At 39.2% G+C, this 26,973-nt stretch overlaps 1 protein-coding gene across 1 annotated transcript; it reads right to left on the bottom strand.

The window, feature by feature from the left end:
* Window positions 1-209: 209 nt before the first annotated feature.
* On the bottom strand, window positions 210-26,455 carry rps6ka2 (ribosomal protein S6 kinase, polypeptide 2; the record flags this gene model as incomplete). Its single annotated transcript, XM_083920080.1, has 25 exons — window positions 26,321-26,455; window positions 23,345-23,461; window positions 22,437-22,518; window positions 21,617-21,697; window positions 21,323-21,402; window positions 20,694-20,800; window positions 20,561-20,598; window positions 20,307-20,449; window positions 18,875-18,945; window positions 17,819-17,907; window positions 16,970-17,034; window positions 15,009-15,111; window positions 14,365-14,504; window positions 13,908-14,030; window positions 13,510-13,599; window positions 12,926-13,084; window positions 12,589-12,750; window positions 12,283-12,359; window positions 11,875-11,992; window positions 11,726-11,782; window positions 11,434-11,514; window positions 10,860-10,994; window positions 2,274-2,433; window positions 653-710; window positions 210-552 (listed from the first exon to the last, which is right to left on the bottom strand). Exons 1-25 carry the CDS (start codon window positions 26,423-26,425, stop codon window positions 210-212), a joined length of 2,784 nt encoding a protein of 927 aa, XP_083776206.1. The 5' UTR covers window positions 26,426-26,455.
* Window positions 26,456-26,973: the final 518 nt, after the last annotated feature.

Raw genomic sequence — 26,973 nt, 5'->3', positions numbered from 1 at the left:
CAAAGATCATTGTGGAAGTTTCAGGGTGGTATCTATCAGTAAAAACATTTACCCTATTCACCTGGAGTGTCTCCCTACAACTTTGAAAGACATTTGATCTAATTTAGCGTTGATGTCGCTGTTTTGTACATCATAATTGTATGACAACTGTTTTCATTGCCTTCCACACCCTTACCTAAAGTCCTAAAGTATCAAGTGTGGCAGTACAGTTACCATCTAAGTAGCTCACACTGACCCTGACCCACGCTGCCAGAATCATCTGTATCAGAGGAACTAGCAGTGGCGTGCCCACTGTAATCGTGACCCTGGCGTAGTCTCCAGTGTGGAGAGCTTCTTGTGTTCTCGCCCAGCTCAATAGAGCACCTCTTCCCTCCACCTGCCCCCTCCTGTCTCTCCATTTTCCTGGGCAATAGAAGGGTGGAGGGATGGAGGGAGGAAGGTGGGTTTGGGAACTTGATGAAGAGGTGGTGGTGGTGGTGGTGGTGGAGGGGCACTCTGCTTCCCCTGGGGCTGCCTGCTGGAGCGAGGTGACCCAGCTTGTCGCTCGGTGACCTGTGAGAGGGACATTATGAAGTGTGAGTGGCTGTCACCCTAACCGCTTGTGACAGTAAGGCTCCCGGCACAGCTGTGCCAGCCTGCCCCAGCCAGAGACCCAGGGCCCATGGAGAAGGGGGCGGAAGAGAGGCTAGGGTGGGGTGTACGAAGGGAGTCTGTGGTGGGGCAGAAAAGTAGGATAGAAGGAGTAAGGAGGCGAGGGTGTTCAGAGCCTTTGCTCTAAGTGGTGTTTTGACTTTTCCGTTCATTCTGGTGCTTAAGGGATGGCCTTGCGGCTCCACAAAGTCAAAGCCACCACAGTTGGGCTTTAAGCAACAGGACGAGGGATGTAACGGTAGAAGTGTAAGAGACCTAGCTGTTATATCAATCTCTCTAATGCCAGCCACACACTACACAATAATCAAGTTGATTTTAGGCCTATTCACCCCACCCAACACTAGTCAGCAAAGCCCTGTTTTTTTTTGCTAGATTTTCCTGTTGTGTGATGTATGTTAAGAATGTTTTTATCATCACCTAATCTGTTTAGAGGTGGACACACCAATTTCTAATCGCAAATATGATCCATGTTCAATATTTACGATCAGATATTATTTTATTAGTGGGAAAACAAAAAGCATACTAATGATAGCATACTAACAACATCCTGTCAAGTTATAATTGCCATTGTCAACCGTTGACATAGACTTAAAATTTTGCTAGCATGATGTAAATACTTGCCAACTTTAATGTTTATGATGATTTTTACTCATCCAACATGTACAGTCGATGTTCACGTCATCTCCATGACTTTATCCATATTTATAGTCTGTACAAGTAGTGCAGTAACCTTTCCTGATATCAATTGTCAACTAGTTAGAATCTGTTTCCATCCTCAGTCAACTCTGCAGAGTGGGCGGATTCTACAGTTTGGACCCAAACAAGCAAAAACGTTTGTTTACACTAAAGTCGAGTTTGATCACGCGAGATTCTGGTTTTGAGAGTTTGAATTCTGTTCGTAAATGGAATCTGTTAGTCGGTACTGTGCAGTTTTTATTTTATAAATAGAAATATTTTGGTTCCACAGGTGTGTGTTAAGCCACACAGCAGCTAAACTTTAATTTAATTCACTGATTTGGCAGACTACCCCGATATGACATATGGTTATGGTTAAATAATGTTAATTCCCACCTTAATTTTAAGAACAACTGATAATGGTATTGGTGGAAGTGTGTGAACCTGGATTTTTGCTTATGGAAATTCCTCAGGTAAGTTCCCTGCAAAAATAAAGCAGATGTTACTAAGATGCAACTTTCTGCATCTGAATTTACTGCAGTTTTAACTCTTACAGATATGATAAGTAATACCATAAATATTTTGAATGACCTCCGCTGGGATAGATTATATTTCTTTCTTCTTTCTTGTATGTAAAAGGAGGTGTTACCAATCAAAATACAGATGCAATGTAAAAAAAACCCCCAGAAAATTCTAAGAGGTCATCATGATAGTGCTACAACTGCAACCATCCCTTTCCTCTTCCAGTATATTTGCACCTGTACTGTATATTTGCTCTGTATCAACCTTGCCACTTTACTCCACCTCTCTCTCTCTCTCTTCTCTCTCTCTCTCTCTCTCTCTCTCTCTCTCTCTCTCTCTCTCTCTCTCTCTCTCTCTCTCTCTCTCTCTCTCTCTCTCTCTTTCTCTCTTTCTCTCTCTTTCTGTATCCCTCTGTCACGGCTGACCTGCGTCCTCTCTCTGCAGGGCCTCTCCTGGTAGCGCCCAGCTGGCGCACTGCAAGTCAGCTGGGCAGAGGCAGGAGGCAGTGCCAGCTCTACTGGTGCAGAAAGGGGCACACCAGGCAGACAGGCCCAGTGTCAGCAGAAGCAGCATGCTATCCCCCGGCTGCCACATTCACAACACACACATATGCCCGCTTATATATTGCTGCAACCCAAAGGCGCACACACCGGCATCAGCGGGCCAGTGCCAAATATGTTTGGTCCGACTGGGGCCTAGTTAACTGGGACAAAACATTTGTTTATACACTAGACTAGCGCAAACAGGCACACAGACACATTGAGCCACACAACCATGGCAGGAGCTGTAGAGATATTCACATGAAGAGAATCATAGTTTAATCCTTGGTGCTGTTTTGCAGTAAGTGATTACTCTGACAGTCCGGATGTCAGCCCTCGGCCTGTTATCCCCTGAAGGAGTCTGAACAGCACAAAGCATGTAATAGAGCACATATTGAATGGCACGCATGTTATTGGCTTCTATTTGTCCTCAGGGTCAACACTTGAAGCTCCTTGTAATTAAGAAGCTGGAGACTGGGCCTCCTGCCTGTAGTTACCCCTTCATGTCTGCAGCCCTGGGTATTGCTATCCATTCTCTACTGATTCAACTTGACCATCCTTTATCAGCAACTTTATTAACCCAGTAAAACCCTGCTGCTCTGAGATCAGACCTGCAGTTATTAAGATCAGCAGGAAGAGGAGGGAGCATGTTGTACATTAACTAACATAATTTTAAAACTGGTGACCTAAAATGGCTGGAGCTTGAATGTCAAGATACATTCAAAATAATGCAAAAACATTGTGATATGTGGCCCATGAGACATTAATTCCAAAAGCATCTGTAGTGGGACTTCTAAGTCAGGCATTCATATAGGGATTGTCTCTGCGTAGAAAAAGGACCTAGCTGATTTGCATACTGTTTGATTATCGGAGACTTGAGTATTCAGCCAAACTTCCTTGTTTGTGCCCCTGCATCTGCCTGTGTGTTTTGACCTCTTTCACACAGAGAGACCCCCAATTGTGCTTCAGTAGCCAGCCGAGCTCAGTGAAGCAGAGCCTATATGCTCACTGGCATTTCACACACCCGAACTCGTGCATGTAAACACACATGAATATCATTTATCCAGCTGGGGTTCCATGCTACACACACACACACACACACACACACACACACACACACACACACACACACACACACACACACACACACACACACACACACACACACACACATACAGAGATGCACTCAGACATCAGCTTAGATATGGAAATAATGGTTGGGGTCTTATCCCCTAATGCACACCTTGCATAGCACCTCTCTGTGACAGGAAACCCCTCAGCCAATCTCCACCGTTAGCTGTTCAACTCCTACTCTGCAGGTCGGCCCACCCTTTGCCATCAGCAAGGATTTGAGGCACACTTCCGCCTTAAAAGTTGAACGCCACTACCTTTGATAATCAAGATAGAACCTAATTGAGCTCACCCATGCAGAAGATGCTCTCGCCTTTTCGCGCGCACACACTTTTTGAGGAGACGGGGGCCTATACTGTTTCAGATCATCCAACTGTGAGATTCTCCTTTCCCCTCTCTAGTCCTGCCATCATCTCACTAATGGTGTTTCTATCTCTTCTCCATAGGAGGTAAATGAAGCTTTTAAGCAGGGTGGAGGGAAGGGGGACCACTGCAAAGATTAATTGACTTTCTGCAGAGCTTCACTTATCCTCCTCTGGCACCTTTGACTTGTGAGTGTATTTGTGTTTGGATTACATGATTATATCACCATTATTGCAGCAATTTGTGGTTTATTGAAAACTGTGCCAGGAAATATCAAACTGTGTCCCATCAACCATTTCATCCACTATGGCTGCTTGCTACCTTTATGTAATTAGAGTAAATCTGGGTGGCATTCTTGGTAAAAAAATAATTTGTGATAATAAATTATTAATGTATTAAAGATAACTCTGAACTCATCTGTTGTTGTTGTTTTAGATATCCAAATTTGCAATAACATTAAAATGGTTCAAATTTAAAACATAGTCATAGTGAAACAGATTACAGTAAGTATACTTTATTGTCTTGTTTTTATCTCTGGATTGTGTCTGTCCCTTGTTGGCTCCTATTAATTTGTGAAACATGACTATATGTAAGTTGAAAAAAGTCATAAAAAAGTCATAGTATAGTATGACAAAAAAATGTAAGAAGGTTATAGTGTAGTATGTTGAAAAAGGTCACAGTAGAATGTCATAAGAAAACTCATAGAATAGTTTTTTGACGTAGTATGTGAAAAAGTCATAGCATAGTATCTTGAAAAGTCATAACATGTCAAAAAAGTCATAGTATAATCTAATAAGAAAAGTCAATGTATAGTACGTCAAAAAAAGTCATAGCATAGTTTGTCAAAACAGTCATAGTATAGTATGTCAAAAATAGTCACAGCATAGCATGTCAAAAAAGTCATAGTACAGTATGTTGAAAAAAGTCATAGTATATATATGTCGAAAAAAAGTAATAGTATAGCATGTCTCAAAAGTCCTCTCAACATCTTCTAGTTTAAAGTTATTCCCTTTGTTTTAACCTACATCGCCTCACACATGTATTTATACACCATTCTCTTGTTGAGTAAACCACCCTTCGGTCTGATACACAGTAAAATAACTCCGTCAATGATAATTGTATGTGTGTCTTTCTCATACACACGTACATACGGTGGACAATTAGTACAAATCTTATAAAGTAAGTTTGACTTTGACTCCGAACATTGGTATGATGAGACAGAAGAGCCAAATGTGTGAATGCACAAAAAGTTCGCTCCCCACCCCCATCTCCCCGCTGTAAACTCCACCACCCACAGCTGCACACACTTCTCCTGTCACGGTGATAATCTCTTTGTCAGGAGCCGTCTGTTAGAGATTTGTCCGTCTGATTCGGTGAACGTCCGAGTGGCAGGTTTAGATGTAATGCCACAGGGTGTGTGTGTGTGTGTGTGTGCGTGTGTGTGTTTGTGTGTGTACCCAGTGCAATAGGTGGTGGCATCTTCTTTCCTGTCAGAGTGTGTACGTCGCTTGTCTTCAAAACTCTGTTTTGTGATGGAAGAGGAATGTTGAGCAGAAGAAGAACAGATACAGATACGCAAGGGAGTGTTCGCATTTCACATTTAAAAGCAAAACAGGGTTTATTTGCATCCTCCTTTATTTTCACTTATTTGTGGACAGTATGACTGAAGATTTATCAGCACAGTGTGTCATCCATAGCTAAGTGCAATACAGTAAGAAGATTGTATTCCCTTCACAGAAAATGTTAAAATTGGACATGGCCTTCCACTAGATGGCTCTGCTTTCTGCATAGAACTACTTCTAATCACTTTGCTCATAGATTAATAACCAACATTTGAAATAATTTCTCATCTGCTGATTTGAAATATAAAGTGATGTCCAAGTGTTCCAGGAATAAGAAAAAAACTGATTAGGCACTGATTATAGTCCATTAATATTGCTTTCAGCAGCAGTCAAATGATAAATATCGCATTATTTAGCAATATTTCCGTTCATCATCATGTACAAATGTTGTAAAGTCCAAGTTCTGTAGTGCTATGTTGACCTAAAAAAATCATCTGTTTTGTCTTTAAATCGAGCAAAATATAAATAAAATGATGCATCTCATCTTTGTTAACACTACAGTATTCTACAAATTATATTCTACAGTGTGGGAATGACTGTCTCTTCTGTAGTATTCAAATTATAATGTGTTCAATATGTTGAGTTGAGGCTTGTTAGCTGTTAAGTCTGCAGGTTTACTCTTTCACTTCACCTGATTGCAGCGACAACTGCCTATGTGACTCTATGGTTTGCTGCCAAACATTTCTTCACTTAATCGGATAGTCTTTTGAATGTTGAGCAGCAATGTCACTTTCTGCAGAAGAGCACCTTTCATATGTGTATCTAAATGTCTTTTCACCTTCTTTCCTTTGCAGAAAGGTCAGAGGTCAACTCATGTTACATAACAGCACTTGCAGAGAGGGTAATTACTCAGTGACTTGCTTAAGGACACTTTGGCAGTTTGATATTACAAGGACCTGGACATTGGCTGTCTGGTTAAAGGATGGCCAGGTACAAACCTTTCCTAGTCATTATTTTAGATAATTTAACATGCATGTACTCATTTTTCAGGAAGACCAAATCCTCACACTAGCAATATTGGATTGTATGTCAAAGTAAGATTAAATTATTTGTTAAGCGTGGAAATATTAACTTGCAATAAAATAAAATGACATTATACTGAGTTTTAATAAGATGAGAAAATACATGTTGAAGTTCTTCCTTCATGAAAGATAATCTAAGTTCACACAAAGCTGTAATTGTTGGGTTGAGTTATTGTTTTTCAAAGCTCTTTTTCTTTCCTTTGCCTTTCATCTCTCCCCTCCCTACACCTTCTCCTTCCTCTATCTGTTGTTTGTTCTCCTCTTGTCACTCCACTGCAATCATCTTCGCAGGGGGGCTTGTCATCTGTATCTACTCATATCCTACAATCCCTTTTGCTCTGAGCACTACTGCACTTAAATGTCAGGGCTGATGAGCCTGCCACACCCACCTGACACATCAGCCCAGCGCCTGCTAAAAGCTTTTATGGAACAGAGTGTGAGCCTGGTGGTTGATATAAATTAAAGTGTTCTTTGCTTCTTTTTGGGGGATTACAGCTCTAAAGGGACAACTTCTGGAAAGAAAAAGAAAGATAGAGAGTGAGAGCATTGGTTATGATTGGTTGCCATCTAGTGGCTTGCTGCCACATTATCATGAGAAAGAGAAAGATACAGTACGGAACTCTCACCGCATACTATGTTTCATACAGTGGAGTAGTGGAGGGTATACGTGGGTATATGACTTTTTTTGGCAGTTTCTGGCACCTATCGGCCAAAGAGCCATTGGAATATATATAGGAGAGTATTGGAAGTGAATATTCTCATTTGTCCAGGTCATCGTTTTCCCCAAAGCAATTTCAGTCAAAAGCAACCTGACTTGGTTATTTGTCTAGGAAGACGTTTCACCTCTCATCCAAGAGGCTTCATCGGTTCATGTACGCATCTGACCAGGCTGGGACTGGTCCAACTAACTGGCGTGGAGATCCAGGTATTTAACCTCTCATAAGGCCGATGATGTCACTGGAGTCCTTTGTGCTCCAAGTGCCAACAACCGTCGTTGGAGTGACAGTGTTTGGTAGGAAGTAGGTTTCGACTTTGTTAGTGCTCTTCTGGTTTACAACGACAGTCGTTGGAGTCACTGGAGGCCATTTGTGAACAGTTGTTCTTTGAGGTTAGACTGTTGAATCTCCTGGGAAGGGATGAAAGGGCTGCATTGTAAAGATGAGATTGAGATAGTTGGTGTCTCAGACCTCCTCCTCTGTTTAGCGATGGTTTCTCTACTTTTACATAGATGGCTTCTTTTACTCCTCCATCAAACCATCTGTCCTCTCTGTCCAGGATGTGGACATTGCTGTCATCAAAGGAGTAGGCTTTCTCCTTGAGATGTAAGTGGACAGCAGAGTCCAGGCCTTAGGAGTTGGCTCTCCTGTGTTGGGTCATGTGTTTATGCAGTGGTTTTGTTTCTCCAATGTAGAAATATTTGCATACCTCGTTGCATTGGACAGCATAAACCAGATTGCTTTTGTGGGTGTGTGGTGTTCTGTCTTTGGGATGTACTAGTCTCTGTCTGAGTGTGTTACTTGGTTTGAAATACACAGGGATGCAGTGTTTGTTGAAGATCCTCCTGAATTTATCAGATACCCCAGCCTAATATGGAATGACTATGTTGTTTTTCTTGTTTTCTTTTTCAACCACTTTTGTTTTCTTGCTGGAAGCAGCTGCCGTTTTCACAAAAGTCGAGCTGGGGTAACCACAAGTTGTGAGTTGTGGCGCCTCTCAGGTGTTTGCATTATTCCCCTTGGGCCTGTGAGCTGGTGGGTACGTTATCAGCTCTGTGTTGCAGGGTTCAGAGCTTGATATAAAACTACATTGACATGATAATTGCATCGCCTTGTATCGTACATGCTTGTTCGTTGTCACACTGCCGTGACTTAAGGAATTCTTCAGATCTTTAAATGAAGTAAAAGTAGCAATACTACAGTATAAAAAATGTCCTTCATTCACCCAAAGTAAAAGTAGTCATTATGCAGACTGACCCATTTCAAAATAACATATATTATTGTATTATAATTAGTGATGGATCAATGTGCTCATCATTCTAATGTTGCAGTTGGTAAAGGTGAGGCTAATTACTCTATTTTGCTGGGGAAGCTTAATCTATAATATTGCATCATCACTTTGTATTATTATTAATCTAATCTGAAAAGTAAAGTAGTGAAAAGTGCAATATTTCCCTGTGAGATGTAGGTTAGCATATATTGGAAGAAATTGTAAATACCCAAGTAAAGTACAAGTACCTTTAATTTGTATAGTACTTGAGTAAATGTTACATTTCATCTACTTACATAACAGGGCCATCATTAATGTTGTTAGTAACACCAGTTATTTTCCTACTATGACATGTCAAAATGCTGTATTTGAAAAAGGTGTTCTGTCATCTATGAATGGAAGTTTATTTTATATTATACATTTTTTTAATCTCTAGGTAAGAACATTTACACATGCTGGTACATAAACATGATTGAGAAAAAACAACCTCTTTGCTCATATCAATGCCGTTTCAGTTCTTTTCCTTTATTTGTAAAACTTTGGCATTCTAGCCAATAAATTCAGTGATTGGCCAGGTATAGACAGTATGTACAGTGAGCAATGGATGCACAACACAATATAATATGTACAATCTCTATATATCAGCAAACACAATATATACAGTCTCACTGCTTGCCAATAGTGGTACCACACTATATGTACAATCTAAATTAACAATATTTACAGCTTTACCTTGAACGTGTGGTTGTACAACACAATATATATACAACCTTATCAGCAACAGCCTGCGTGTATGCAAACATAATATTTACAGAATTACTGAAGCTCTGCTACGGTGATTATTGGTTTACACGTCACAATGTTTTGTTTTACCTCTAACCAGTAAGAATGCATATTAATCTACATTTCTACTGGTAAATTGTACAACACAAAGTGTGCTACTCATGTCTCCAAAACACCCTGTTCAGTCTTACCTCGTATTTGTGATTGTACAACGTATTAGATACAATCAGGGCAGCAGCAATAGATAGTATATACAATCCTCTGTCACAGTGTTTCTCAAACATTTTGGCTTTCAGACGCTAACAGCAAACAGAAGTATGCAGGCAGTTACTTGACACACTCGGAGCACACACTGAAAGATGATCTATTACACTGAATGCTGAGTTAATAATACAAAGTAGTATAGGCTGCAGAGTTTTTTCTTACCAAAGAGCCATATGATGCTCCCCAGGACTACTCATTTTGAATCTGTCATGAAAAAACACAACAAACTACGTTCAACATAAATACCTTCATAGCTCACTGTTCCATCTGATCTGAGAAGTGCAGTAGAGATACATTTAACAATACATTTTACAATAGTCAAAGGCTGTATTTATGGAAGACAGCAATTCATACAGTTAAATTATTAAGCATACTATGAAGAATAAGACTTCAATGGTATTGTTAACTTAATGATTCCCTTTGGTAGGATATTTACATTTTAGCATGCATATCGCTGTAGAAGTTGAGGAAAAATGTCAGTCAGAGTGAGTTACATTACTCTAACACACATCTATTGTTAGAAATATTAGAGCAATGACTGTGGAAGACGGTATTAATGTATGGCATGAACTTCTGGTGACATAAATGTATGTGCTCAACCTGATAACTAAAGTAAACCGACCACTTGACGTGTTGTTTGTGGTATTGAACACACTTTTTATGATTTCTGTGACCAGACTAATTTCTCCCTATTTCAGTTGCTGTAGCTTTTATAGACATGGAAAAGTGCACTGTGTACTGCATATTATTGCACTACAACTCTAATGGCATTATGACATGTATGGACAAAAAGAAGTAAACATATATGCGTTCACGTTGATTATCATCGGCAGATATATTTCAATTTTTGGCAATTTTATAGCCATGACCACACCATGAAAAATGTTTTCATGGCTTCTGCATGATTGAACAAAACCCTGTGTTCAGGATTAAGAATGGTTCATACTAAGGTAATATTAGTCAACTTCTATAAGCCATTTAGAGTCACATTTATCATGTGCATGTGCACATTATGAGTGTTATATTGCACTGTATCAGAATACTTTAAAATTTAAAGGTTTCAAATTTACAATTTGAATATAGTAGACTGAAGCTAGTCCTAGTGGACTGCTTTATTGTCATAGTTAATTTGACTTTGCGATACGATTTTTAAAGTAGGACACATTCGGTCTATACAGTAGGCCTACGAGCACTTTGTTAGAAGGTTTGTTCTCTTCCAAAAGAGTATATCTTCTTTAATTATTTGAGTCCATGCTTATTCCTTTTGGGTGTCCTTCAGATTGTTGAGGTTACTCCTATACCTTAGGGTCGGAAGTAACTTTGGGACCCACTTTCTTCATTCCTCGCCGCTGAGCCAGGCTGGAGGAATGAACGGGCTCTAGGACTGGAGCAGGAGCACAGCGCTTCAGAGCAGAGTAGGTGGCAGAGAGTGCTCCCTGGTGGAATGAAAGGAAATTCTATCATATTATAACAGGTCTAATCTGAATAAGTGGCAAACAGCGCCGCCTAATGGACAGACAGAGAAACACAGTTTGAATTGTACACTGCTCATGCTGACTCTGTTTTGAACACAGATGCATCCGAAGAACAGTTTTTTTAACAGCTTAGTCATTCGGGGCAAAAGAAATACTGAAACATACAAACACTCATAAGATACTACAGACTAGTGAACAGCATTTGGCAAATACATCTTTATTTTTTTCAGCTGAAATCGCAATTATTTTTTATAAACTGTGTATTCACCACTTAAACTATCATTCTCTCACACTTATTTTGTGAAATACACACAGAAACACTGAACATCTGAGAATAACATGTATTTGGTCTGATGTTCTGATGATATTTACAGCATACACACATGCACACAGGTCTGACCTTCACAGTAAGAACATCTTGTCTGGTGAGAGCTCTGTCAGAAAGCTGGTCTCTGTCTACAATCCAAGAGTGACGAAGAACCTAATGGAAATCACAGCGATGCAATTTACGAAAACTGCTCCAGATACAAACAAAAAAATACAGCTAAATAACATACATATATACTGTAATCTGTATTGTATTTAATAATGTTTCCACTCAACAGATTGTAAATTGGCCAATACAATGGTAAAAACAGTGATTCTCAACCATCTAAAATAGCCTCATAAAGCATATTACAGACTAATAGTACCTGGGGTGCAGTCAGGCGTTGGTGAGGGTCCACATGGAGCATCTTGACCACAATGTCCTGTTTAACATACGATAGATTGGTAGATTTAGACAGTGCCAATACCACGATTCTATGTGTGTGTCTATCTCCTGAAATAACAAAAATAAAACCTTGGCAGCATCTGATACCAGGTCCCAGTTCCCTCCCGTGATAATGAATTTTCCGCTGCCGATTTGAGCCAAAATTTCCTCTGCTTTATCGTCAGTACTGCTGGCAAACGGACTGAAACTGAGCCAATACGAATAAAAATGTCAAGCAAATCAAAGATTGGGTGAATTACAATAACAGACAATAAGTCAGACCAAAGGGAACCTTCTGTAATCTACTTAACCTTAACCTACTTTACTTTATAGTTCATTTCATTTTATTGTCATTTTGATGATGATGATGATGATGATGATGATTTTTAGTTTTAATCTTTGTATTTGCTCAATATTTTTTACATGTCAGAAAGAAAGAAAGGAAGAAAGGAAGAAAGGAAGAAAGGAAGAAAGGAAGAAAGAAACTAACTAACTGACCCAGCTATCATGGTGTAGAGCAGGATCCCCAGACTCCAGATGTCACAGGCTGCATCATAACCCTGTTTCTTCAGAACCTACACGCACACGCACACGCACATGCACACGCACACGCACACACACACACACACACACACACACACACAAAGTAGTAATTTCAATAGAGTGTCTGGTGGGATTAGTTTCTGTGATTATTTATGTTTTTATAAATAAATATGAAATGTGTTATTGAAAGCCGTTTCATTATTTGTGTAAGTGTTAGTGAGATATTAAAGACTTCTTCTTTTGATTCCTGATCTACTATACCTCAGGAGCCATGAACGTGGCCGTGTAACAGGGGGTCATCAACAAGCCATTCTCAGCCCTGAGCTGTTTGGCAAAACCAAAATCACATATCCTGATGCATTGTGGGAGTCCACTGTCATCTGAATAGCGAATGTTACTCGGCTTCAGGTCTCGATGCACAACCTGGAAAAGGGAATGACACATGGAAAAAAATGCACACGATTAACTAGTGAACATGATTCAATGGTTGCTAAGACTGTAACAGAAACCAAATAGACATACTGCATTTACCATGTGTAAATAAACAAGCATACTGAAGGAAAGAAGTCTTGTGTTAAAGGTTTCAACTAATTTTTACCCCCTGTGAGTGTAAATATTCCACAGTCTTGGTCAGTGTGCAGATGATGTCTGACGCGTCTCTCTCTGTAAAGTTTGGCACCGTCAGAGCTCTGTCCAGCAGCTCGTCTCCTCTCAGTAAATCCTGAACCAGGAACATACTCTTGCCGTCGTCAAACACCTAAAAGTTAAAGCACACACACACACACACACACACACACACACACACACACACACACACACACACACACACATACACACACACACACACACACACACACACACAGAAACACACACACACACACACAGACGTACACACACACACACACACACAGAAACACACACACACACAGACGTACACACACACACACACAGACATACACACACACACAGACGTACACACACACACACACAGACATACACACACACACAGACGTACACACACACACACACACACACACACACACACACACACACACACACACACACACACACACAGGATTATGACAAAAGCACTCACTGTTATAAAGGTGCTTCTAACATGGCTTTTGAAAATAAATAAAAACCTGTGGCACCACATGTCAGGGGTGGGCGTATTGCACTTACGTCCTTCAGGGAAATAATATTTGGATGTTGTCCGTATCTCAACAGAATCTCAATTTCCTCTGATGGATCTTTCCTCGCTCTGTCAATGATCTGACACAATATGCAGGAAATGTTGTGAAAAGACACACAAACGCAACTGCTTGATCTCTAAACAGGCATCCAGGATGCTCAAAGTATGTTGTTTGGGTGGTATCTTTTAATAATCCCAAACATATGTATTTACAACATTTTGTTGGTTGGGTGCAGAGGTAAGACTGTGAATGCTATAAAATGCTAGGACAAAAGCTATACATTTTTGTGTATGGTCAACAATATTATGAATATATTACAATGTTATCATATCATAATGTTGTTGTATATCTTCATATGTTCTTGCAAAGGTTTAGTGTCCACACTACCTTCACTGAATACTCCACAGCAGTAACTCTATGCAGACATCTTTTGCAGACATAAGTCGCTGTCTGTCCAACTTCCTCTTTAAGCTCGTAAACATCACTGAAGGACATATCACCTTGGAGATGCTGCAGGGAACACACATGTGCGCACACAAACAAACTTTTCTGTTATATTTCATTGTATTTGTCATAGTCAAGTGTGTCAGGGTCCTATATTAAGTGAGAGCGTAATTGCTTTGCTGTATTCATGTAGTTGAGCATGATTTATGAGGGTGATGTTTAGAAAGGTCAGCATAATTAAATAGCCAATCCAGTATCCAGTCTGTTTATCCGTCAGTTAGCTCATAAAGCAAAGATCAATTCAGGGATTTATTAACATGGTTAATTTGTTATTCAATCAATAATCAACAGTAATTAGATGTAGAAATAGGACATGAGCTGCTTTCTTAAAGACACATACCTTTGCTATGTGGTTGTTTACCTCCTGGCGAGAAGGCGCTACCGTAGCAACACTAGGCTCCTGACTTTGATTCGTTGCAACAAAGCTGAAGCCACGAAACAGCTGGTGTGTGTTTGCGCTAGGAGGAATGCCTGGAGAATCTGAATTGAAAAAGACACATAGATACAAACATGAGCTCATAATTCATTCATTCAGCTTCAACCGCTTATCCCGGGGTCGGGGTCGCGGGGGTGCTGGAGCCGATCCCAGCTGACATCGGGCGTGAGGCGGGGTACACCCTGGACAGGACGCCAGTCTATCACAGGGCACATAGAGACGAACATAGACAAACAACCATTCACACCTACGGGCAATTTTAGAGTCATCAATTAACACGTGCATGTCTTTGGACCGGGGAGGAAACCGGAGTACCCAGAGGAAACCCACGCAGACACGGGGAGAACATGCAAACTCCGCACAGAAAGGCCCAGGCCGGGATGCGAACCTGTAACCTTCTTGCTGTGAGGCGATAGTGCTAACGACTATACCACTGAGTCCAAATGCATCATCAGCTATAAAAACACTAAATACATTTTCATGGACTCATATTTTATCTAGGCATATGTGTGTTTCTGTATGTGCATGGTTTAGTCTGTTTCAGTTACCAGTGGGTGTTCTGGAGGTGAACTCAGGGTCAAAATGGAAAGTGTCTTCAGGTCTTCCAACTGTCGGTTTGAATGGAGGCCTCATTTCTTTCTTGAACAGCTTCTACAGAAAACAACAACAAGGATCAATATCAGCATGTGTATTTACAATACAATAAAATGTAAAAGTGCTTATAGTTAGTGAAAAGTGTTGCACAAACAAAGCTTTGCTTTCTTTCCACTACATTTCTGTGCGTACTAGTCACTAGATCCGGTAAGAAGAATGAAAGTTGGGTTGGGTTCCAAAACAGTTAAATTAAATGTTCATGTCCGACACACTTTGTCTCACATTTACACAAAACTAGTCACATAGTGATCCAAGTGTGGATGTAAACATGTACTTAGTCAGCAATGACAAAGCCTGATATTAGATGAGGAGTACAAAGAATAGCGCTTATTCGATAAGAAGAGAATAAAAAAAAAGAATGTTAGATCAGAAAATAATATTTGGCCTCCATAAGGAAAATTCTTAATTGTATAGATATTGAAAAAGGACACCTTTATGATATGTAATGTGAGGTGATACCAGGTGAAAACTCTTGTATTCTAATTATATATGAGTAGTCGAGTAAACAAAGTACATTTTTTATTTACTTAAGTGCATTACTGAGTATCTCCTGCAGGGGTACCCATTGCATTGTCAGATGGTCCCTGCTGAAAACAGTTGAGCAGGATCTTTTTGGGTAGTGATCACATTAATTCTGCAACAGAAGCCACCAGCTTTGGAAAAAAAACATGTTTAAAGAAAACAATCTATGGTGAGAATGTTAGCAGTAATTCACACTCTTACTAGCTATTTAATTTGCAACTCATTCTTTGTGATGCACAACCACTGAGAAAGTGAGGATGCTCATTTTGTTTGAGGAACTTGTGAAAGATCGACACATCAATGAAAGACCAGAGGATGAGAGAGAAAAAGTCAAACGAGATTCTGATGGACAAGAGAGTAAAGCATTCTGCCCGACACAGCACAGGGATTTAATTAGCGTAGTATGGAGGAGAACCTAAGCCTCTTATTGATAGCTGGGAAAATGCGGTGTTTGGCAGAGGCTAGTAAGAAGCAGGGTAGCGAGGAGTAGAGTGAGAGCCGGTGGTGAGGGCAGAGATTAGTGGGCATGAAAAGCAGATAATAGTGGATTTTGTTTGAGCATCACTACTCACAGCAGCGGATAAACACGTGTCAAAAGCCTTCTGAACATCTCTGATGAAAGGAAATGGGTGCAATAATGTGACCATAAGCAAGGCTCTCGTATTCAGGAACGCTCTGTTCACGCTCACACTTCTTATATTTAAAGTCCCTGATGTACTCCTTGAAAGCATTGTCAGCTATTGTGATAAGAAAACAAACTCAAAGTTCCCTGTATAGGATATACAGTAGTTACATTATATGCTTATCTGATTCATGATTGTGGGCAACTGTTGAGGAAGTGGATGAACAGCTTCAGGGTTTCGATGACAGGATATAACCACTAAAGTCACCACAGATGTGTTATTCCTGGTATAAATACTTTAAAATTGAACCCAGGCCACTAATCTGAATTGTGCATCTCAGTTGGGCATTTTCCAGGATACCTGTATGTTCCCCACATGATAAGGGGAAAAAAAATGATTTAAAGTTGCTATGAGAAATATCTTTGGAAAACCCTTACATGAAGCAAAATTAAGTATAAAATCAATATACAGTATACATGTTTGTGTGAGCAACCAAGTGTAGTTGTTGGTAGTAGGACAGGGTGGCTGACATACTGGCATACAATAAAGGCCGAGTTTCAGTATGCAGCTAATGCCAATGAGTATAAGTGTATAATACGAAAACAAGTTAACAGTACACTGGCAAATAGTCTCCTTCCCCTCAGAAACAACAGCACTGGACAGCTTAAAATCATGTAGATGACAGAATATTCTTCATGAAATGTACTTACATTCCAGTCTATCGATGCAAAGAATCGATGTCTTTTTATTTCCTCCACTCCATCTGGTCCTGCACCTGTCAGTTGCACAGATTCAGAAACGTTGAGAGAATGAGGTCATTGTTCACATCTATTAGGAAAACAGTTAGCATGGACAATAATAAAAACAAAAAACATGCAAATAGTTTGAATACAGTCAAATCTTTTATGCGCAATGCCAAATTTCCAATAGACCTCCGTGACTGTTTGGCTGCTTGGACATTTGTGACATACATGGTATTGCTTAATATTAGAAGTGGCTGTAGGAAGTTGTGAAAATCATACTGTAGCTTTGGTCTTGCTATAATTAAAGTGACATTTTCACAGTGTTGTTGCTCGCTATGAACAGATCTGATTTGTAGAATATTATTATTATAGGATGATATTTAGACCCAGGTTTGTATCTGTGCAGTGCCTCGTGTTAACCAACTCGACTATTGTATCAATTGAGGTTGCTGCATCACCTGCAGCCCTATTGTCCCTTACATTTAACATCCCTCAAGGTAATAACGTATCTTAATTGTTGGTAATTCAAAGTGCCACAAAGATGTAGATCCGGGGTGTCCAATTCTGATCCTCATGTTTTAGGTTTCGACCTGCTCATATACACCTGATTCTAACGATTTTCAAACCTGTGACAAACTTGCGCTGCTTGATAATGAGAACATAATTAGAATCAGGTGTGTTAGAGCAGGAAGAAACCTAAAACATGCAGGACAGTGGCCCCCCAGGACTGGAATTTTGGGCAGCCCTGATGTAGATGCACTACCATTATTCTGAAAACATTTGTCTGTCAATTTATATGTTTTATGTATACAGTACCTAGTCGGTTAGCAGGGTTCCTCTTGAAGAGTGCTCTTAATAAACTCTGCACTTCAGGACTGAGAAACTGTGGCATTCCCAGCTTAGCCCTGTACAAGAAAGACAAGAAACAGGTTTATGGACATGCAGATGTTTGTAATGCTGTGATATATTAAAGGTGCTTTGCTCAAAATACTGGGGGAAAACACTGGGCGGAGATTGTCTCCATACAGCTCTCACAGACAAGTCTCCTACTTGACAAATGCCGTTTTGTTTGTTTTTGCCCTCTGCATTTATACTGACCAACGCGATCACAACAGAGAAACTCTGATTACACACACACACACACACACACACACACACACACACACACACACACACACACACACACACACACACACACACACACACACACACACACACACACACACACACACACACACACACACACACACACACACACACACACACACACACACACAGGGAGAGTGACTTCATTCTCTCCTCACAACGCCATTACTCCACTATATCTTTACATAACAAATATTTATTTGCTGCTGTATGAATGCTCTAGAAGGTTGAGTATGGCTGATTTCAAATGATCTATTCTATTCTAAAATTTTCCAGCAATTTTCCAGCTTGGGATAAATAAAGTATTTCTATTCTATTCTATTCTATTATTTTTAGTTTCACTGTTTGTATAGTAACAACTAATAGTGCGATAGGATTAACTAACTAACTTAACTTAACTTTTATGAACCATAACTGAGAAATGAATTATCATTTTAACTATTAGATAGATAAAGCACATAGAAATGCAGTAAATTGATCAGAAACTCTGAGGAAAGAACTTAAGTATGACCAAATTCAGTAATCTTCTGTACATACTGTATATGAAGAAAACCACTGTTACATAACTAGTACACAGAAACTAAGAACAATGCACTAATGAAACACCATCAACACATAAAAAAGTAAAACAAACAAAAAACAGCAACTTAAAATAAACACTATTAGGATGTAATCAAAAAAGCATTAATAACAAAAAGACATTATAACAGTTTGACTTTGTCTTACTTTAGAATTAACGCCATTGTTTCCTTCCGATCTTTTCCTTGGAACGGTAATGATCCTGTCAACATCTCAAACTGGAAAACAGATTATTATTGTCAAAGCATGTGTCAGCTGACCAAAGGAGGGTAATGTAGAGGTGAATGCTTCTCAACGTTTATGCTCACTGCAATTTTCATTAGTTATTTGACATCTCCTGCATATAAACAAGACTTTCTTTGCATTGATAACACTGACAATTGAAACTTAAACAAATGTTCAAATTGTGCCTTAGTGTTTTATTAAACTGTGTGCACTATTGTATGAGCTCATTCAAATCATCAGCCTATTTCTGTAACATAAATGTTGCTCATAGACACATTTCATGAATACTGACATTCAGTCTGCATCAAAATACAAAATACAGTACAAACAGGCACCTATTAATTGTGACCTTAATCAACCTCAGTGACAACAACCTTAAAGTTTTATGCATCTACATGTCTAGAAAAATCAAGTAGAGATAATAGTAGTTCTGATAGTAGATCATGCATTTACAGTTAATCAAATATCAAACTGTTTTTACAAATTGTTTACCAATTTTTTAAAATGAATTTATATTATTGACTAATAATTCTTACATTGGTCTGTCCAGCTATAATAACTATAAATTTATTAAACAATAATACATTTTGTGAAACATCCTAAAAGAGAGAAATAGCCTAATAAGTTAAAGATTGGGTATTTATATTATATAAGAAATATAAAAACACCTGAAAATAGCAATACAATTAAAATAAAGGAAAACTGATAACTTGTTGTTTTAAATGGGGCACATACTGTAAAACAGACTTTTATGAGTAGAACAAAATCTGCCACTGCTGCTGACATGCTCCTGCTTCAGTTCCAAGCCTTGTTTTAATGGTATTTACCCGTCTCAAATACTATATTGCACTGTTTTAAATTAAATGTAATCATAATTATGATTTTTACCCCACAATTATTGTTTTCATTTATAAAATACTGTTTCTAGTTTTCCCTGATCTGTATAGCCAGAGAGAGTATTTTAAAATTTCCAGCTATTGGTTTGTCAGCTGTCAGTGAATCCTAACCTCCTTTTCAGTATTAGTAAAATCCACCAGGCAAACAAAACAAGCAAAATCCAACAGATGCACGATTACAGAAAGTGATGGGACCTAATCTGCCAGATATGGTAATTAAGCAGCTTTACTACCAGAAGAAAGCCAAATTCAGAGACCAGTACACTGACACATTATGCAAGAGCTGAGTATTTGGCTCATATGCTATAATAAATTCATGCCTGCTTGCCGTTTTTGACAGTACCATCAAACCACCAAATCCTGCAATACGTAGAAAAAGTGTCTATATATTCTGATCACATGTGCACATTATTATACATGTGCAAAGTATTTAAGTTTTAAGACGAAATAGTTCTTACCATAAGTACCCCAAATGACCACCAGTCAGCACTTTGAGTATGCCCTCTCCTGTTCACGACCTCTGGAGCCATGTACTCTATTGTTCCACAGAAGGAATATGCTCTTTTATCATGGTCGATGGCCTCCTTACTCAATCCAAAGTCTGAAACACAGAGACACAAGGTAAGCAGAAAGATTGACATTAAGTAAAAGATGAAAGAAAGAAGACAGAAAATTGAAAGGCAGAAGATTGTTTGCAGTTGCATGTACTAACCAGTTATCTTAATGTGTCCTTCTTCATCCAGAAGAATACTGTTGAGGTAAAAAAGTACCATCAAAAGCCGCTTTAAAAATAATGTCCTTAATATTAATGGATGCAAAAAAAGCAAGCCTTTATGAAATAATACTTTTCAGGTTTGAGGTCCCTGTAGATAATCCCAAGACTGTGTAGATGGTCCAAGGCCAGGGCCAACTCTGCAAGGTAAAACTTCACATCTTCTTCTGTAAACATTACCTACAACAAAGAAATACATGTGGGTGCTGATTAAAAAAATGTTGTAAAAAATAAAAAAACTTACAAATGCATGAACTTGCATACCTCCTTTCATACATCACAACCATCTTATGAAGAACATAATACATTTGTGGGTTTTCATAAGTGTGATTACAAGTCTCTGGACAACAATAGATGCACTTAACTAAAACAACGATTTCTTTTCTTCTTTCTTTAACTGGTTGTTCAGTTAATTTATTAGTTCTTGAAAAAAAAAACCTGAACTTTTCATTAAAAACTAGCCAGCAAAACACACCTCCACTGGTGTGGTCTTTGTTTACTGACGATTCATCAACATGACAGTAAAAGAGGCCAGGATCACAGCTACACAGCATTTACAAGGATAATGATGGCGGGTATATTCACTCTTTGTGATTCTGCAAGTATTATACAGCCCATTAAAGACCTTGAAAAGTAAAGACTTGTAATTATTTTAGTGACAATAGGGGAAAGAACCAGGGAGCCTTTCAGGAGCAAACATACCTCTTTTGACAGACGAGTAAAAAGGTCCCCTCCTCGGAGGAAGTCTAGGATAAGATAGAGCTTTCCTTCTGTCTGAAAGGCTACACAAACACACACACACACACACACACACACACACACACACACACACACACACACACACACACACACACACACACACACACACACACACACACACACACACACACACACACACACACACACACACACACACAAAAAACACATATACACTGATTTCAGAGAGATAGATTCAAATCAACACCTAAATGGAGTCCATCGGACAGTCAGACTTACCATAGTGCAGTTTAACTATAAATGGATGGTTCACTTCTGCCAGAATGTCTCTTTCCATCTTGGACCGCACACGATCCCGAACTAGGAAGGAGACAGTAGGCCAAGAAGAACTTGTTTAATAACATAATATTGAGTTTTTACCAGCTGCAACAGTGATGCTCGTATTGTTTTCACCTTGTGAGAATACACAATTTATAGTGTCTCTTGTTTCTATCACTGTGCAGATAAATCCTATCAAGCCTCTATTATCATGAACATGTTTTATGTAGGTTGAAACTTCATTTACTTAATGTAAATGAAATTAAACCATTCCATGGTGCTGCTGGTCTATAGTTGATAGCCACAACAACAATGTTATTGCAGCATCTGTCTTGTTGACAGGATGAGACCATACTGGAACTGTTCAAAGTCTAGAGGTGCAAGTTGAGAGGATTACAGCTTGTACAAAGAAACTAAATCTGCACATGACATTTCAACTTGCTTCTACAGTAGGCCTACATCCTCATTTGAAATAATCGTATTCAATTTATCTGTATCACAAGCACAAACTAACCTCCTTCAACCCAAATTCTCCTGAATGTAGGACACTCTGAGAAGTCTGACAATCACATATCTCTTATTATTCCTGGACATAACCAATATTAATAAAAACAAATTACCACTAGGTGACCAATAAATAACAAAGTTGTTAGTTTAAACAAGAGTATTTATAAGTACTACTTAAAAACATAAAGAAAAACACACACACACACACACGCACACACACACACACATATATATATATATATATATATACATCCTCCTATATACATCTTTTTACCTTTCAGTGTGGCTTTCTTCAGGACCTTCATGGCATACAGCTGTCCTCTGTCAACTCCTCTGATCTTTCTCACGAGAAACACCTGGAATCATCATCACCATCATTGTCATGTTTTCTGAGATAGACTGTTTTGTAACAGTTTGAACTAATTTTAAGTATGATGCCGAACTGTTCTACAACTATTTAATTCACATGATGTTTGTGATAATATGCGAATAAAGTTGTGAAATAAATAAATAAAATAAAATCCCTACACCACGCCCCTCTTGCTGCTGAAGTTACAACCCCCTCACACATCACCTGAGGTAAGTTCTAACAAGCATCCCTTTTCATAAAAGATTCACATGAGCATTGTTTCACTGTGATAGAGATAACAACTATGATTTAAAAACACATGGTAGCCACTTGCCAAACATAAAGTAAGTGTGCACAAGCTAGCTAGGCTAACATGCTGTCCTGGCTGTACGACCTGACCTCGTGCCTGCTGACTGTGACTTTCTGTCCTGACATGCAGAAGTTGGCCTTGACTCATTTAAATATACTTGGTGAACTGCAGCATAAGTTGCCATATAAATAATTATAAAATAAATGGCTCATCATTATGGTGACTGGTGAGGCATGGTTGGTTTAAGCACTGACAACACATGGACATGTCATTCCACATCCTTAATAATAATAATACTAACTTTATCAATGAATTAATTCATTAATAATTAATTTAATATTTTCACACTGTTTATTTAATTATGTCTAACACACACAGGCCCGAAATACTCACATGTGCACAAACAGGACCTAAATACATGCAATGAATGGAGAGATGTCAGAGTGATGGGGCTGCCCATGGACAGGCGTCCTGAGCAATTGAGGGTTTTGAGATCATTCATGTTAAAATTGTCAACCCGTACCTTTCCGTAGGAACCCTGTCCCAGCACTTTAAGCAGCTGGAACTGAGAGGGGTCTGCTTTCTCACAACCCTCCTTAACATGGTGGCTGATGTCAATCTCCTTAAGTATGCTGTCGTCCTAAGGAAAAAGAAACCGATGTCACTATTAGTTTATTCATTTACATATTTACAAAAACAGAGCCCGAAAAAAAACAAAAGCTAAGAAAAACTGAGGTGATAGAGTAGCATCTGTATCAAATGCGAAACATGAACCAAATGAGTTGAATTACAGTTGAAACACATATCAATAAAACAACTCCCCATAATAAAGCAAATCACTCTTATAAATTAACACAGACAGATGGTTATTTATGAGCCATTATGTTATTGCTGGAATGGGCTGAGGTCATTGGCAGTGGTGCATAATGTAAGCTTCCTTTTTCAGCCTATCCAGTTTGCTAAGTGAAGCAAATGGTCAACTGCCAGCCAGAGGCACGACTGAGATTGATCAGTGTGACAATATACTGTAATTCTTAGTTAGGTTGTCATTTAGAGGCTAAGAGCTTTACACCCCACTTTGAAGCAAGTGTGAAACCGGAGTTAATAAATCTAGAAAGATATTTGGTTCATATTTGGACAATTTGGCAAATTCACACACAGAAGCTTCACCTGTAGTCAACTGCTGCGGTCCTGCCTTCCCTGAAGTTTTTGTTTCTCAGGGAGGAGGCACCGAGACATTGACATGGTTGAAAAATGGTGTAAAAGGCAAAGTGAATTGTTATCTGTTGTTATATGCATGTGCACATTTTCCCATTTGATCTGTTGGTTTGGCTAATCATGCACATGGTGAAAAAGGGAAACTTTTTTCCTGTGAGCTGTAGATAGTTCCTATTCTGTTCTGTTTGTGTTTCCATTTTTTCCCTAACCCATTCACACACACATCAGCATTTTAGTTTGACAAATATGGTTTCTACATAGTTTAGCTAAAACTTTATTATGTACCTGTAATATACTGTGTTAATTACTATTGCTTATTATTCTAAATGTACTTTTTCGTTTATTAAGGTCTTATATAATTGTTGTCTGCCACTGTCAGAATATATTTAAACCTTATTGGGATTAAATCAGTACAATATGCATTGTTTCTTTTTGGAATTAGAATCATACCTGAGACATATAAAGCTAAAAATAATCAAACTGTCACTTAGATCTGTTTCTGCTAAGACAGCAAGTTCTTTGAGGCTGTGAGAGTGTTATTGCGTCTGTGAGAAAGACAGCACATTTGATTTCCAGTTACAGTTAACCCAAATCAAAAGCAGCAAAGCGAATTATTAGGTTTCAAAGTCAGCCTTCCAGATTTATTGTTATTACAAGAAGAACAGAATCTGCTAGAGGAAGACATAAGTCCAATTGTTTCAGAGTAGTTTCCCTTGAATCTGGAATAATGTAGAAATTAAGAGTCAAAATCTCTAGACTGAGGCATTGTCAACAAAATGACACTTTATTTTTGAAATTCCCTTAAATTAATTCATATTGTAAACATAATAGTCATCTCACCCTCTTGGCAATTCATTTTGCAATTCAATTAGCAATTGTTAATTTCATTGAGTTAATTACTACTAAAATAGAGATTTTATATTCAGTCCAGATCCTAAAGGAAGTGCAAAACGAAGCAGAGCCACACAATAATCCTCAGTGAAAGGAAACAAACCACAGAGTATCAACTGTTGACAGGACAGCATAGCAACAGTGCAGTCCACAACCCACATAACACAGTCAGTGATGTCAATAGATTTTCTCCCACAATATTTTACACTTGTTTGGACCCAATTTTCACATAAATTCATACAAATGCCTACAATGTTATCTCTCTGTTCAGAGGCACAATTTTTAATGTGTGGAACTGTACAAATCAATTATAATATTAGTTTATGTAAATTCATACATCATAATAATACATACATGATGTTTATTAGAGCACAGAGTTAATGTGAGATTTTGCGAGTGTAACACAACATTTGGGGTTTAAAGATAATGTAGTTTTTACAACAGCAGTCATCTGCTGTCTTGTCTTGTTTTGGCCCATGGAGATCAGTGCAGTAGCATTTTGGGTAATGTGATGATTTGCTCTTTTATTCTCTAGACAGGTAAGCAGAAATGATGTCCATCAACCAAGAGGAAACAGGTTCAAGGCCTCAGTACCAGCTCTTATGTCGCTGACCCTGAACTCTGACCTTCTCATGAAGAAGAAGGAAGTGAAGAAAGAGCTTTCCCAAATGGAGCATCAAGCATCAAGTTACAGATGTGGACAGTCAGCCAAACAGGTGAATAAACACAGACAGACATTTGCCAGCCAGAAAGACTAACAATCACACAAACAGGTAGATAGCCTGTCAGGAAGATTCATCAGCATTCGGTCACAACAACAAAGACCAGAGGAGGGGAGGGTTTCTATTTATATCTCAAACAAACAGGTAGATGTGCTGCAAACGGCATACTGCCTCTCTTTTTCCCCTGCTGGTTTATTTGGGCTATAAATAGACCACTGCTGTGGCCATCCATTGAATCAATCTGTCTCTGTCCATGTATCTATCAACCTGCCTGCCTGGCTGCTTTTTTCCTGTTATTATTTTTGAATATCTTACTGTATTCCCATGTAGCCTGGCTTTCTCTCTCTCTCTCTTAGTAAAAACACTGTCTCTCTCTGCCCGTTTTCTGGCTTCTTGACAGACAGGTAGAGGAACAACTGTAACAATGTTGAAATGAAATAACACACATTCTTCCCACCTCCATTCCCATGTTTACACATACTATTCGCATAAATCCTCATCTACTGTTGATATGAGACGGCTGCTGTTATGGCCTTGATCACACAAACACACACATGGTGCAACTGTGATGCAATCAACCTTCCAGCACTCACAGATTCACACACACATGTATTAGTTGATAGAAGTTTTGACTGCTCTTAGGAGTGTGTCTTAACAGCTCGACTTACCTCTAGTTGACAGAAGCCAGTGTTGTTCTTGGTCCTTGCAGCCTTGTTCTTCAGGTAGATAGAAAACCATCGCCGCACTGTAAATTTTCGCGTGCTGGTATCCATGGCAACGGGCAGACCTGTGCATCTATCCCATAATGACGAACATCTCCCTGCAGGGGAGGGGGGGTCCTAAGGTAGAGATGCAGAAACAGTGCTTTTTTGTTTTGGTTATCTATTTGTCTCGCAGTTCATCCATTGGCCAATCCTCAGTGTAGTCGTCGCTTTTTAGTCTTCCCATCATTCACATTCGCCGCTCGTCTCTCTGGATGTCGTGTCCCCCCCTCCGTCTCTCAGACGCAGTAGACGCCAGTAAGCACGCAATCAGAGTTGTAACAGGGGCGTTAATCTGCACAGACAGACAGATGGGTTGACGAACGGGCAGGTGCTGCTGGGTTTGGGATTGTCTTGTGTTTTGCAGCCGGCTCGCTGCATGAGACCGCCAGAAGAGGTGACGAATAAATCTGTTCCGCTGAATCAGGAGAGGTGTGTGTGAGCTCCCACTTCACATCCCAGCCTGTGCATGTGTGTGATCATCCCCTGCTCTCTCTCTCGCTCTCTCTCTGCAGAAGGGATTGTCACCAGTCACATTGTGTGCAGGCAAAGTCCCAACC

Source organism: Echiichthys vipera (genome assembly GCF_963691815.1).
Source record: "Echiichthys vipera genome assembly, chromosome: 1".
Lineage (NCBI taxonomy): Eukaryota > Metazoa > Chordata > Actinopteri > Perciformes > Trachinidae > Echiichthys > Echiichthys vipera.
The sequence above is the reverse complement of the archived record's forward strand: the minus strand, read 5'-3'. Positions and strand labels throughout refer to the sequence as shown.